Source organism: Delphinapterus leucas, chromosome 15 (assembly GCF_059928025.1).
Source record: "Delphinapterus leucas isolate spDelLeu-1000000601 "Yukka" chromosome 15, BTC_Dleu_Yukka2, whole genome shotgun sequence".
Classification (NCBI taxonomy): domain Eukaryota; kingdom Metazoa; phylum Chordata; class Mammalia; order Artiodactyla; family Monodontidae; genus Delphinapterus; species Delphinapterus leucas.
This window is the reverse complement of record NC_143143.1, coordinates 34,965,249-34,980,085: the sequence shown is the minus strand read 5'-3', so window position 1 is coordinate 34,980,085 and position 14,837 is coordinate 34,965,249. Positions and strand designations below refer to the sequence as shown.

Below are 14,837 nucleotides of genomic sequence, written 5' to 3'. Positions count from 1 at the left end.
GGCAAACAGCTGACGACTTTGGCGTGGCTGCCCAGGTGGTGATGCCCTGGCATATTCGAGGTGAAGCGCTACACGTATATTATTTTAAATGGCTTTCTTGCCATTTCTCCTTCACATTGGAGTGATGGCATTTCATTGATTGCTTCTGAAATTGTGTGTATACGTGGGCTATACTTCAGGGTAGGGATGTGGCATCATAAAACGTTTTTCATGGAGAATGGGAAGCTGAGCGTGTGGGGCCGAGAACTGCTTCTCTGCAGGAAGAATCACTGGGTCAACAGCAGCGGGAGGTGGAGGAGAGGACACTGGGGGTCCGCCTGGGGAGGGAGACTCACGCACACAGTCCCCTCTAAAGACACCTCAGTGAGGGTGCAGGTGGGGCAGGCCCACTTTCCTTGCCTTCAAAGGTAAAAAGCCTGTCAAGGGCCTCTCGCATCCACCCAGGCGTCCACACCTTCAGTTACCAGTGTAGGTCCTTATTGACCTAGGGTCCCATATCCACCCTCAGTGGGGCCAGAGGAAATCCCCCAGGCCCCGCCCTCTCCTGGGCACCGACATCACACCAGAGGCTCGGGCAGGAGCAAAGTGGCCCCGCAGAGATGTGGATGCACCGGGCACAGCCAGGCCTGGCATCCTCATGGCCCACAGTCCTCTGCAGTCCTTAACCTGGCTTAGCCCAGATTTTTTCAAATTGGGTCCGAAGAACAGGGAACAATCATGTAAAGGGTTCTTTAGAAAAGGTATGGAGAAAACGCTTGCCTCAGAGGGATCAAGAGCCTTAACCAGTTGTGAGCCCCGCATCGGACAGAAACTCAGGGCAGGGAGGGGAGTGACTGGAAGTAGGTACTGGCTTTTCTTTGGGGTGACAGAAATGTTCTAAAATCATATGGTGGTGATGTTTGCACAACTCTGTAACTTTATTAAAAATCTGTGAATTGTACACTTATGAGTGAACTTATTGTTTGTGAGTTATATCACAATAAAGCTTGTTTTAAGAAGAAAAAAGACTAGGGGCCAGAGGATGCCTTGTTTTGGTCCCTTCGGGTGTCCCCAGGCCCAGGGCAGGCCCACAGAGGGCGCAGTTCATTTGGAAGTGGGTCCCAGGCAGCTTGTGGAGACATGGAGGGAGGCAGGCCCAGGGGAGGGCTGTGCTGGGGAGGAGTCACCTGCTGTGGGCAATGCAGCTCCACGCTGGTGGCGAATCTGGGGAGATGGTGAGGATGTGCCTTAGAGTTCCCTCCACTGGGAGGAGGGGGAGGGAAGGGAAGAGCCCCTGGCAGCCAGAGAAAGCCCTTGGCAAAGGGCTGAACGGGCCTCAGTGGGGAGTTGGGGGGGAAGGGGGAGTGTGGAAGGGAGGGGGCAGGTGTCCAGCTCATCCATTTCGAAGGGAGGGATCTTGCGTTTGGGAGTCTCAGGGCCAGACCCGAAGCTGTGGTTTCCTATCCTGGGATGTTGGGGAGGAGTAGAAACTCAAGGTCAGGGCCCTTTACCGCATTTCTCTCCGATCCCCAGTGTGGGGCTGTCCTGCTGAGAGGACAGGGCTGGAGGAAGGGGGTGGGCCTGGTGCAAGGACCCAGCGTGAGTGGAGGCCCTGTTTGTATCAGTAGAAACATTGTGAGCTTCCTGAGTGGGGTGGGGCCTGAAACTGGGCTAGTCCTGAGGGCCCAGCCTCCAGAGGGACTCTGCTGTCTCTTCGGACACTCTGCCCATTTTTAAATGGGTTGACTGTCTTTTTATTATTGAGCTAACATTCTAGATATTAGACCCTTGTCACAGATATGATTTGCAAATACTCTCTTCCATCCTGTAGGTTCTCTTTCACTTTGGGGTGAAAAGTGATGATGGTGTTCTTTGAAACATGAAAGTTTAAAATTTTGATGAAGTCCATCTTAACTATTTTCTTCTTTGGTTGCTTGTGCTTTTCATGTCGTATCTAAGAAAGCGTTGCCTGATCCGAGCTCATGAAGACTTGGGCCTGTGCTTTCCTCTACAGGTTTATGGTTTCACCCTTACATTCAGGAGAGGCACCTGCTGATGTGCTGGCAGCCCCTTACCAGCTGTACCCTGTACACCTACCTCTTTTCTTCCTCTGCCCTGCTTTCTTATTCCCTATCTTCCCACTTTCTCTCTTTAAGTATCTGATTTGGGAGATCAGCAGACTAGTTGGTGGCATTAGGGCTGCAGAGGACAGTGACCCACTGGTAAGGTGAGTGCCCACCTGTGCTGAGGGCCCGTGTTGGTGAGGGAGGAGCCAGTGAAGCAGGCTGGGGGAGGGAAGAAAAGAGGACCGTCCCCAAAATGGGTTATGGAGACAGCTGGCTGTTCCACCAGCAGAGGGAGCTAAAGGCTAACAGCTGGGCAGTGCTGCAGGTGGGCCTTTACCTGACGGAGACCACGAGGGACAGGACCTCCAGAAGCAGGGCTGCTCCGAAGACCACCAGGGCGGCCGGCGGGGGTGGCATGGAGGCGGCCCCATACTTCAGGAAGCAGGTAATGGAGAGAATCAGAAACACTGTTGTCGACAGAAACACATCCAGGAGGGAGCTGAAGGTGGCACTGGCAAAAGTCTTCACGGGGGAATTCTTTATAACCTGTTTGGGGGGGAGTGTGAACAGATGCTGCTGGATGTACCCTCCTGGAGAAGCATAATCCAGGCGGAAAAAACAGCAGATGCTTGCCGAGCACTTGCCTCCTGCGGACCAGGTACAGGGTGAGTAGTGCTTCAGGCAGGCCGTCTCCTACCCCACCTAACAGTGAAGAAACTGAGGCACAGAGAAGTGAAGAAACTTGTCCAAGGTCACACAGCAACTGATTACAAACCAATTAAGTTCTCACAGGCATGTGACGCCCTGAGCCTGAAAGGTGAGCTATCGACAGGCAAAGTCAGTGACTCTGCGTCTGTAGAGACACTAACAGGAAAGCCACATGCTAGAAGCTTCCACTGAACGCTGGGTCCCAGGCTCAGGGTGTGTGAAAGCTGGCTTCATACAGAAGTAGGAGGTCAATAGCAACAGTGACAGCAAGAGCCTGCTCTGGGCCTGGACGCTGTGCAGGGCTCGAGGGCAGGCATGAAACAACCCCCTTGGGGGCTCATGGCCTAATGGTGGGACAGACAGGAGTCTGAGATGGGTGGTGTCATCAGTGTATCAAAGCGACATGCACATCATGTCAGGAAATCATGGGAAGGAGGGAAAAAATGACGACAACGCCAAGGAGTCTGAGAGAGACTTGTTCCAGGCACCATGTGGACCCTTTGGGGGCACGACCTCAATCGATGCTCACACAGCCCTCAAGGAGGAAATGCTCCCAATCTCAGGGCACAGGCTGGGAGGCTGAGGTGAGGTGGCCACTAGAGGTCACACAGCCAAGGAGGAGCCCGGCCAGGGGCTGGGGCATCTTGATCATGTCACCTACTGTCCCTGTGCCTCCATTTCCTTAACTGGAAAGAGGGATAAAATGGGACCCTGCACCTTATGGGTGCTGGGGATGCTTAGATGGGAAATCACAAAGTGCGGCGGGGGCCTAATGTGGGGGCGGCTTGGAGCCTCCCACCGTTCCTGCATCGCTCCCATCCTCGCCAGCTGGCCCTGTGGTTCAGGGATAGCGTCCCACCTGCGCCCCAGGCCTCCGGGCTCATTTACTCCCGTTACCTACAACTCAGCCACGTGACCTTTATACAACACAGTCTGATAGTGCCAACTCCTGTTCTGGATCCTTCAATGGCTCCCCTGGCCTTTAGCATAACGTCCACAGTGTGGGAAGCTGTCATCGGGCCCCTGCCCACCTGCCACTTCCACCCCGTCTGCCAGACAGAAGCGCCCACAGCTCCCTGGATGCACCCAGGCTCTGTCTTATCTCCAAGGTTAGGTTTGCAGGTGCTGGCCCCTCTCTGGAACGTTCCTTAATTCAGTTAATTGCTAGTCCTCCCACTAACACGGGCTCCTTCTGGGCCCTCGACCTGGGGTCGGTGTGCTCTGCGGCCATTATGGGGCTCCTGGGTCTGGATTCTCATTTCTGCCGGGTTACTGCTTCCCTGTGAGTGTCTGTCGACGCTACACCCCAGCCCCAGGAGTAGGACCCGGCGGTGCAGACGCTCAGTGAGCATTTGGTGACCTGTGCCCTCTGCTGGGGAGGCTCTGTACTCAGCACCGGGAGTGGGTGGGAGCTCCTGGCCCTGAATCAGGCAGGTGCCCAATCCTAGCGATGGGATCTCGGCCACTCGGCCTTTCCTGGCCTCGGCTGTCTTTTGGTAAAATGGGGATAATCATAAGCTTCCTTGAAGGGTTGCTGTGAGGATTAAGGTTGCTGTTTTGCCTTAAAGGCACCAACCAACCAACTCCCAAGTCCACAAGAGGAGCCTCGCCTGGGGTATTAACGGTATTCACCACCCAGGAGGCTGACGAAACTCAACCCCACAGGCATGAACTGCCCTGTCTGGTTCACCAGGACTCTCGGGGTTGGTCAGGGCCTGGATGTAACAGACACTGAGAGATGATCTGCTGGATGAACGAATGGAGTCGAATGAGAAATCCTTCTGGCTCTGGGGTTGGGAGGGTATGCATTTTTGACCTTGGAACACTAAGCTGGGTTAGATTTGGGAAAAATGCAGAGAGCTGGCTTCTTGGAACTCAAACCAGGCTCTAGGTTCTCGTATTTATTCATCGTTTCCACCAAGCCCTACTGAGCACTTGTGGGTGTGGGGACTGGATGCCACGTAGAGTGGAGATGAGGGACAGGGTCCTGCCTCCCAGAGTGGAGAGTCCAGGAGGAGGCATATGATTCAACAGTCCCACAAGAAGAGATTACAAACTGGGATGCAGCTGCGGAGAAACAGTATAACAGAGGAAAAAATCCAGTCTGGGGCAAGGGAAAGTTTCTTAGAGGAAGTGATGTTTGGGCTGAGAGTTACAGGACAACAGCAGTTAAGGCAGGGGAGGGGCGGTAGAGGAGGGCTCAGCACCAAAGCAGGCGGGAGAGCCGAGCAAGGTGAAAGCCCTCTCAGCTCTTGTCCCATTTCAGTAGGAAGAAAGCCGACAGGGAACAGGGGGAGAAATCCTCCTTGAGAACAGAGAATAGGTGGGGCTGGAGCTCCCCCCTCACCCCTCTCACCCCGTACCAGGCCTCCAGGGGCTGGAGCACGGCCAAGGGCGCCTGGGGATGCACCAGCTGCAGAGCAGAGGGACTGGGAGATGACAAGCCTGGGTTGCTGTAGAGATATTTGGGATTTTCTCCCTTGTGAAGATAAATTCACATACAGGTGAAATTTAGGGCTTACAGACTGTGGGAAATCAATATGAGCCGTCAATTTCCTGTCACTCAGGAAAACAAAAATGGCCTCCAAAACACAAGACTAATCGTGAACTGTGCAGTGAAAACGACGCATGTCTTTGGTAAAATTATAAGAAGCCACGCACCTCTTCTTGATAGCTGGTCCTGTAGGCTTGTTCTAGCTCCTGATCCAGGAAGTTCAAGCTGAACTGATTAATGGGTGGCTTAAAAAAATAATCTTTCATCAGGCTAGAAGAGACAATAAATGCAATCAATCAACGTGCAGCACAATCGTTACATTTATTTTATCAGAAGATCACAGTTACCTACTGAAACGCCATTTGTGAAGCGTGTCACAAAAGCTGTACCTAAAAGTCACCATACAATAGACATTGCTCAACTGCCCCTTTTAGAACATGTCTCTGGAAAGTCCTTCACGCTTCTAGACATAATCCCATTTTAGGTTTCACCTCCACAAAAGAATGCCCATTCACCACTAACATAACACACATCATCAGAACCGTGCTTTTGAAAACATCTTCCTAACGTCCAGAATTAGAATAGAAGGAGGCAGCAGCTTTTTTGTTCTATAAAATGCTCCCTTCCAAAGGACCAGCAGATCCCTGTACTGAGCATACTTATGTTGATTTGGAGGCTTCCTTGCAAACATAATTCAGAACCGGCTGTCCTGTCACTCAGCGTACTGACAGTAATTACCACTGTCACTGCTAACAGGTTGTTATCACAAAATTGTGTTTATAGTTAGTGTAATTTTGGTGCTACTGTCACATATGCAGATTGCATGTGAAATGATAATGCTCAATGATTTTAATAGCAGAGAAATCAAGCCTGCTTTACGTGACTCTTTCATTCTTTTACGGACTGCTAGCAAACAGTCATATCCTTTTTATCCTGCAGAAAATTACTATAAATTTAAGGGAATGTTAGCATAATTTCAGAAGGCAAATGCAGCTGTGGGATGTCTCTCTCCCTCACATAATAACTACTAGAATTAAATCCGATGAAATCTGTAAAGAGCCTATCATGTGCCTGACACACAGTAGGGTTCACTGTAGCTCCTCCTTTCCCTGAAGCAGAGTGGGCTCTCTTTTTGTGCTAAGTGTGCAATACCTTACTGGGCTCTCAGACTTAGAAAAGAGAAAATTCTATCCCCTAATGTTGACCCCCTATCCTCCCCTCCACTTGGCAAGTATGGACAGAGGGAAAAACAACAAAGCAGCCATAAGAAGGAAATGTAATGGCTTCATTTTCGCAGTCAAGTGGCAGGATCCACACTATAAAATACACTGCTCATTTGAGATTAATATTGGGAGGTTCCACTTCTGGGAATGGAAATTAGCTCCTGTTAGATCAATTGTCTCTCAGATAACAACTATAAACCGTAAACAAAATATAAAAACAAATCCTGGAAGGCACTGGCAATTGACCAAAGCAGTAAGAAAATGGAGAACAGCCACACTTGGAACACGCTGAATTTCTTGTGGGTTTTTTTTTTTTCTTTTTTTGCCTAAAGAGAGTCATTAGTCAGCACCACGTGTAAGATGGCTAAAACTCAGAAAAACTACAGTTTTACTGACCTGGAAAACCAGAAAATAGAGTTTAGCATGCCCACCAATGGAAAATGAGGTTGGACATTCCAGAGAGAGAGGACCAGAGAAGGGGGAGCCCCAAGTTCTGCATATAGGCTCTGCTCGAATCTCTGGCTGACCCCTGAAATACACATGTGCATGGCAGACTACAAGCCTAATTAAGGCTGAAGGAATAGTGGCTGCCCACCTCAGGGGAGACAGAGTTTGGTGTTTGAGTTCAGATGAGTTAACTGTCTACTAAAACAAACTAAAAGTTGATATTCTTCAAAGGAATGTAACAGAATCCAGGTTTTCTAACCATTGTACATAATGTGCACAATGCAATCCAAAATTACTAGACAAACAAGGAAACAAGAAACCATGATCCATCCTCAACAAAAAAGCAATCAGTAGAGACCAACCTGAGATTACCAAGAGGTTGGAATTGGAGGTTGGGGTTTATAATGTATATGGATGTAATACATGTGAAAACTGTAACATAAGGAATGAGAAGAGAGTAATGTACCTATACAATTGTAAGATTTCTACATTTAAAGTGAAATGATACAGGGACTTCCCTGGTGGCACAGTGGTTAAGAAACTGCCTGCCAATTCAGGGGACACGGGCTTGAGCCCTGGTCTGGGAAGATCCCACATGCCACACAGCAACTAAGCCCCTGCACCACAACTACTGAGCCTGCACTCTAGAGCCCACGAGCCACAACTACTGAGCCCTTGCACCACAACTACTGAAGCCCACATGCCTAGAACCCATGCTCCGCAACAAGAGAAGCCACCTCAATGAGAAGCCCGCACACCACAATGAAGAGTAGCCCCCGCTTACCGCAACTAGAGAAAGCCTGCATACAGCAACGAAGACCCAACGCAGCCAAAAATAAACAAATACATAAATTTATAAAAAGAAAAAAAGTGAAATGATGCAATATTAACTATAAGAAGACTATAAAAATATAAGACTGCCTAGAGCAACCATTAAAAGAAAAATAATGCAAAGAGGTATGGCTAAAAAGCAAATAAATATATTATAATAAAAAAGGCAGATATTGTCAGAATGATTTAAGGAGCAAGACCCAAAAGAGATGTATTTCAAATATAAAGACCCAGGTTATAGTTTTTTTAAATGGAAAATGATGTAGCATGCAAACAGTAAGAATAAGAAGGCTAGAGTGACTATGTTAATATCTGATAAAGCAGTCTTCAAGACAGAGTATTACTGGGCACAAAGAGGGACACTTCAAAATGATAAAAGGATTATTTACCAGGAATATATAACACTCATAAATGTGTATGTACCTAAAAAAGAGTTTCAAAATACGTGAAACAAAAATTGTCAGGACTACAGAGAGACACAGACAATTCCACAACCACAGCTGGAGATTTTAACATCCATATCTCAATAAGTGATAGAACAAGAGACAAAAAAGTCAGTAAAGAGACAGATGATCTGAACATTACTGCCAACCACGTGGGCCTAATTGAGGTTTATGGATCACAACATCCTGAGAATGCAAAATATGCATTCTTTTCAAACGCACATGGTATGTTTACCAAAACAGACCACATGTGAGACCACAGAACAAGTTTCAATAAATGTAAAAGGAATGAAGTCACATAGTGTATGCCTTTGACTACAATGACATTAAATCAAACATTAATAACTAACATATGTAAATACCGTTTTTCACTAAAAGGAGCCAGGGCTTTTGGAGAAACGGCTGATTCCTGAGCTGGGGCAGGGAAGATATAAAATGAGCCTGTTGTACTGGAAAGTAAGAAATCACTCAAAACAAATGAAGGAGCCGTGTCGAAAGGACACAGGAGCCAGCCTGAAGGCGGGCTCCCAAAGGCCAGATTCGGGACAACTAGAGCATCAAACTCTAATTAGGACAGTGATAAATGATGTCCTGTTAAGTATAACAGGACTCCGTGAGGGTTTATATGGATTTATAAATCTATAGATGGATAGATTAAGTAATAAGTGGGGAGGAGCTCTTCTTTACTGCAGAATGCCAAGCCCCAAATGATAAATGCACAGTCAGCACTGAAGCAGGAGAACTGCCATTTTGACCAACACAGTAAAGACTGTTTCAAACAAGAACCATCAATGGAGATTAAGTCTAGGGAAGTGTGGTGAGGAATGGGATCTTTACATGACCTGAAAGCATCTTCCCACAGATGGCCGACTAGTCACAGGGAGAAAATAAGTACAGACTGGAGAAGTTGGCAACACTCGCCCAGCTGATCAACATCACTACCCCTGATGAAGGTCAAAGGGGGCACCACGGGCCTCTGGATCTGGTGCCTGAGAAGACACATCACCTCCATGGGATCTGGACACACAAGCAGCCTGGACAGAATCACGAGGAGATGTCACACAAATCCAACTTCAGGAATATTTTATAAAAGAGCCAGGCCTGCATGTTTCAAAAATGTCAATGTCATGGAAGATCAAGAATGGCTGAGGAACTGCCCCAGGTTTAAAGAATGAAGAGGCCTGACAACCGCATGGTGCAGCATGTGATTCTCTACCGTGCTATGAGGGACACGTGGGACCACACAACAAAACCAGAATAGGAACCGCAGACTGGGGAAAACACCTCATCAGTGTTAAATTTCCTGAATTAGGTAGCTATGATCATGTGCAAGAACACCCCTGTTTTCAGGAAATACAGTTTTAAGGGGTAGAAAGCACGATGTATCTAACTTACTGTCAAATGGTTAAGAAAAATAAATAAATAAATTTCACAGGGAGAGCGAGGAGAATAAAACAAGCAGAGTAAAATGTTAAAAGTTGGTAAATTGGGGCTTCCCTGGTGGCACAGTGGTTGAGAGTCCACCTGCCGATGCAGGGGACACAGGTTCATGCCCCGGTCCGGGAAGATCCCACATGCCGCGGAGCGGCTGGGCCCATGAGCCATGGCCACTGAACCTGCGCATCCGGAGCCTGTGCTCTGCAACGGGAGAGGCCACAACAGTGAGAGGCCCACGTACCGCAAAAAAAAAAAAAAAAGTTGGTAAACCGGGGGGCTCCCCTGGTGGCACAGTGGTTGAGAGTCCACCTGCTGATGCAGGGGACACAGGTTCGTGCCCCGGTCCGGGAGGATCTCACATGCCGCGGAGCGGCTGGGCCCGTGGGCTGTGGCCACCGGGCCTGCGCGTCCGGAGCCTGTGCTCCGCAACGGGAGAGGCCACAACAGTGAGAGGCCCGCGTACCACACACACTCAAAAAAAGTTGGTAAATCGGGCAAAGGGTGTAAAGGGAATCTTTTGTATTATTCATGCCACTTTTCTGTAAGTTTCAAATTATTTCAAAATACACTGACAATAGAAGGCAAATGCATGGGGGGTGAGGTGACTCAGAAAACGGGGAGCTTCTACCTGCAAATCTTCGCTTTAAGGCAGGTGGCTGCATCTTACCTGTCTTCCTTGATAACATCAACAAAATGGGCATCCGTTTTCTCCCGGATGTTCTTGAACCTCAGCGGAAGGAGGGCTGACTGGTCCAAGCTCACACCTGCCCACCTTCCCTTCTCTTGTAAGATCTCGCACAGGGATGTCTGACTGTTGGTGAGCTTCTCCTCCGGGGGAGGGCTTAGCAGTCCGTTTTGCGTTTTGGAACTGGGTCCTCCAGAAGCCTGTGTCAGGATAAGGGGGTGGGGGCAGACACAGAGGCTGAAGCGTGGGATGCAGCAGCACTATCCCCCATAACGCGGCCATACCGGAGCACCCTGGACTGCGTCCCGCACACCACAACCTGCACCTTTGGATCTCTGCTCTAACCTGAGCGCTCTGCCTTTCTGCCGGTCTGCTTTTCCCCATTCCCCCTGGCTCCTCCAAACACACCTCCAGGCGCCCAGGACAGTGGTGTCATGGGAAGAGTCAGTAAGGAGGTCAGGGGGAAGGCTGAGGCAGGAGTTAGGGAGGCTCGCAGAGTTTCCTGACCACAGAACCAGCATTCCAGGAGCCAGGAGGACTCGAAGGAAGTGCAGGGGCGGATCCAGGGAAAGGAAACCCAGAGCTGTAAGGGCTGCGGCTTAAGCAAGGGGGGTGACTGATTTGCATTTCTCTAATAATCAGTCACCCCAAGCAACCTAAATGTCCATTGACAGATGAATGGATAAAAAAGGTGTGGTACATATATACAATGGAATATTACTCAGCCATAAAAAGGAATGAAATTGGGTCATTTGTAGAGATGTAGATGGATCTAGAGTCTGTCATACAGAGTGAAGTAAGTCAGAAAGAGAAAAACAAATATCGTATACTAATACATATATGTGGAATCTAGAAAAATGGTACAGATGAACCTAGTTCCAGGGCAAAAATAGAGACACAGACATAGAGAACAGACATGTGGACACAGTGGGGGAAGGGGAGGGTGGGATGCTTTGGGTTTTTAGGATTGACATATACACACTACCATGTGTAAAACAGATAGCTAGTGGGAACCTCCTGTATAGCACAGGGAGCTCAGCTTGGTGCTCTGTGATGACCTAGATGGGTGGGATGGGGCAATGGGAGGCGGGCTCAAGAGGGAGGGGATATATGTATACATACAGTTGATTCACTTCATTCCCCAGCAGAAACTAACACAACATTGTAAAACAATTGTACTCCAATTAAAAAAAAGAAGGGGTGACTGGACACAGACGACGTGGAATGACCCAGCATCGTGCAGGTCCATGGGCCAACGACCCGAGGATGAGGATGACAGATTTGCGCCTCCCTGGAGAGTCGCCTGATTCAGAAGCTTGCTTGGAGGCTCCTGGGTCTGGTCTCCAGGCGAGACTTCTTTGCACTGCCCTTGCTGCTGGCTTAACCCAAGCCCTCCTCACGCCCCACCTTTCACCCTAAGGGTTCCCCTCTTCTCCTTCCACATCCACATCCCACCAGCCATTGAGTCCAGCTTCCAGCTCCGCAGGTCTCACTGCCCGTCAGGGTATCCCATGCAGGTCAGCATCCATCCTGCTATTTATCGGTCTGTTCAAAACCCAGAGGACTCGAAGGTATGCAATGGTGTCACCCAAGAGGAGTTGCCCTTGGAACTGAGAAGCTGATCAGACAGGATGTCCCCTCAGGTGGGTGCACCAGGAGAGGCACTGACAGGGACCACAGCCCAGAGCAGGTTACCTTGGTGCTCTTCTTGGGCTCCTCCTGACAGCCATTCTGGACTGCTCCGCCTTCAGCGCCAGCTTCCAATTTGGGAGCAAACATGATTCTGCACGATGGGCAGGTCTACGAGAAAAACACAGACCGTAGGAGCTCACTCAGGCAACATGACCTCACTACGTGATTCAAACAAGTCAGCTGTTGTTGCAATTTGCTGTCACACAACAAATGGCGCAACCAAATGGAAGGCACAACCAAATGGAAGGCTTACCGAACCACTCAGGATGAGTTAAAAATGAACTGGCTGGGGCTTCCCTGGTGGTGCAGTGATTAAGAATCCGCCTGCCAACGCAGAGGACACAGGTTCGAGCCCTGGTCCATGAAGATCCCACATGCCGTGGAGCAACTAAGCCCGTGCACCACAGCTACTGAGCCTGCGAGCCACAACTACTGAGCCCACATGCCACAACTACTGAAGCCCGCGTGCCTAGAGCCCATGCTCTGCCACAAAGAGAAGCCACGGCAATGAGAAGCCCGCGCACTGCAATGAAGAGTAGCACCCACTTGCCACACTTAGAGAAAGCCCGTGCACAGCAACAAAGACCCAATGCAGCCAAAAAAAAAAAAGAACTGGCAGCATGATAATGGAAAATAAACCACACAAAGACCTGTATGTGAACGTGCCCTAACAGCTTCTACTTTTTAGTATAAACAACTCAGATGTCCATCAGCTGATGAATGGATCGACAAAATGGGGTATATCTACAGAACGAAATATTACTCAGCTATCCAAAGGGATGAAGCACTGACAAACACGACAACGTGGATGAACCTTGAAAACTCATTCAGTGAAAGAAGCCAGACACAAAAGGCCACATATGGTGAGATTCCATCCGTATAAAATATCCACAAAAGGCAAATCCACAGCGACAGAAAGGAGATTAGTGGTTGCCAGTGGTGAGGGACACAAGGGAATGGGGAGTGACTCTAACCAGTGTGGGGTGATGAAAACGTTCTGACCGTGGTGATGGTTGTACAACCTTTCAAACATACTAAAAACCACCAAATTATACACTCTAAAAGGGTGGATTATATCTCAATAAAGCTGTTGTTAAACAAACTAGCCGCCAACCCACACTCAAACACTAAGCGAAGGTTCTCAAGCTCTCTGTGAAGGTGAGCTGTTCTCATACAGCAGGACAATCGGAGGGACGAGCTTACAGACCTAGCCCTTACAGACCTAGCCCTTCTTATTCATTTGCGGGAATTAGCTGACCTAGAAGAGACAAGGCAAGACTCAACACTGCCACATATAGCACAACACAGGGAATACAGACAGTCGTTTACAATAACTACAAATGGAGCATAACCTTTAAAAACTGTCCATCACTATATTGTACTTCTGTAACTTCTATAATATTGTACAGCAACTATACTTCAATAAAAAATTTTAAAAAGTACCACCAGGGATAGTAGAAAGGGCAAGGCTTTCATTTCTCACAAACCAGGGTTCAAATCCTCGATTACTTACTGGTTTGGAGACCCCTGTTCAAAGCCCTCACCTCGGTTCTCTCCTGTGTGAAATGAGAGTGAAAACACTTTTCTTGAAGACACATTGTAAGGATTTATGAATACGCAAGTAGAAAGCCTAGCATTGCTCCTGGCGCTCAGTGTATCCTTAATAAATGTACTCTTATTCTTAATATGATCTGGTAATCTAGGAACCAACCACCACTGAGATGGCAACTGACAGCATCCGGGGAAAAGACAGACTTATTAGGCTTCAAAAACAATTTCCTAGCGTAAGAATCGTTAAGCACTGGAATACACTATAGGAGGCTAGATATTATTTCAGAAATTTTAAATAATAAAATTTAAATAAAATAAATGTCACTTAGTGCCTTAGAGCAAGGATATAACCCAGATCACATCCTAAGTTAGATTTCAGGCCTGTACTGTATTCAATAAAAGAAATAAAGATTCTAAAGAGTTGTGTAATTTGGGAATCTGATGCAATGCACCCATTAAATTCGAATGCTCGTATTCATTCAAGAAGTGAAAATATACATGCCAAAAGAGCTGGCCAAATCAGGGAATATCATGTCCGAGCAAACAGCAGTACCTAGGTAAAATCTGCTTGTAGCTCAGAAAAAATTGGCATTATTAACAGGGGCAAGATGCTCTAATTATCAATGGCATACAGTAAAATTATTTTAAAGCACCTCTTGGTATTGACTGAGTTAAGCTTCAGAACATGTTGCCAATGGGGCCAATGATCTCAAATGGGAAAAAAAATCCACTACCACACGCATGAAGTGACCCCCACAGCCCCAGAAAAAAGTGTGTGTGTCCACGTGACAGGCCAGCAAGATTCCCAAGGTCTTCCCTAGCAGGTAGGGGTGTGTGTGTGTGTGTGTGTGTGTGTGTAAATGGCTTTGGTGGTGGTAGTGGTGGCAGGCTTGCTTCTCTAGGGGAACACAGCCTTTTCAGGGGCCAACTGATGGCCCAAGGGTAGGATGGATACAGCCTGGAGCGGCAGGGGTGTGTGGAGGGCTGAGACCCTCTGAGCCAAACCCTTAGGCTCCAGGGACTGTCTGTCACCAATCTCGTAAAGACACGATGGAATACTGAACAGATTCTCTGACCACTTTTCTTTTCTTTTCTTTTTCTTAAGTCTTTATTTATTTATTTAATTTTATTTTTGGCTGTGTTGGATCTTCATTGCTGCACACAAGCTTTCTCTAGTTGTGGTGAGCAGGGGCTTACTCTTCGTTGCGGTGTGCGGGCTTCTCATTGAGGTGGCTTCTCTTGTTGCGGAGCACAGGCTCTAGGTGCATGGGCTTCAGTAGT

The 14,837-nt window shown here is 48.2% G+C and overlaps 1 protein-coding gene across 5 annotated transcripts in view; it reads right to left on the bottom strand.

Annotated features, from left to right (window-relative positions):
- The window catches only part of ADCY9 (adenylate cyclase 9), a 181,933-nt gene that overhangs the window by 24,646 nt on the left and 142,450 nt on the right, over nucleotides 1-14,837 (bottom strand). For all 5 annotated transcript variants that reach the window (XM_022594743.3, XM_089896238.1, XM_030763626.2 and 2 more), the window contains 4 exons: nucleotides 12,009-12,113; nucleotides 10,296-10,513; nucleotides 5,415-5,517; nucleotides 2,383-2,591 (listed from right to left, as the gene is read on the bottom strand). In XM_022594743.3, coding sequence (XP_022450451.2) covers nucleotides 2,383-2,591; nucleotides 5,415-5,517; nucleotides 10,296-10,513; nucleotides 12,009-12,113 — 635 coding nt within the window. The remainder of the gene's footprint in view (nucleotides 1-2,382; nucleotides 2,592-5,414; nucleotides 5,518-10,295; nucleotides 10,514-12,008; nucleotides 12,114-14,837) is intronic.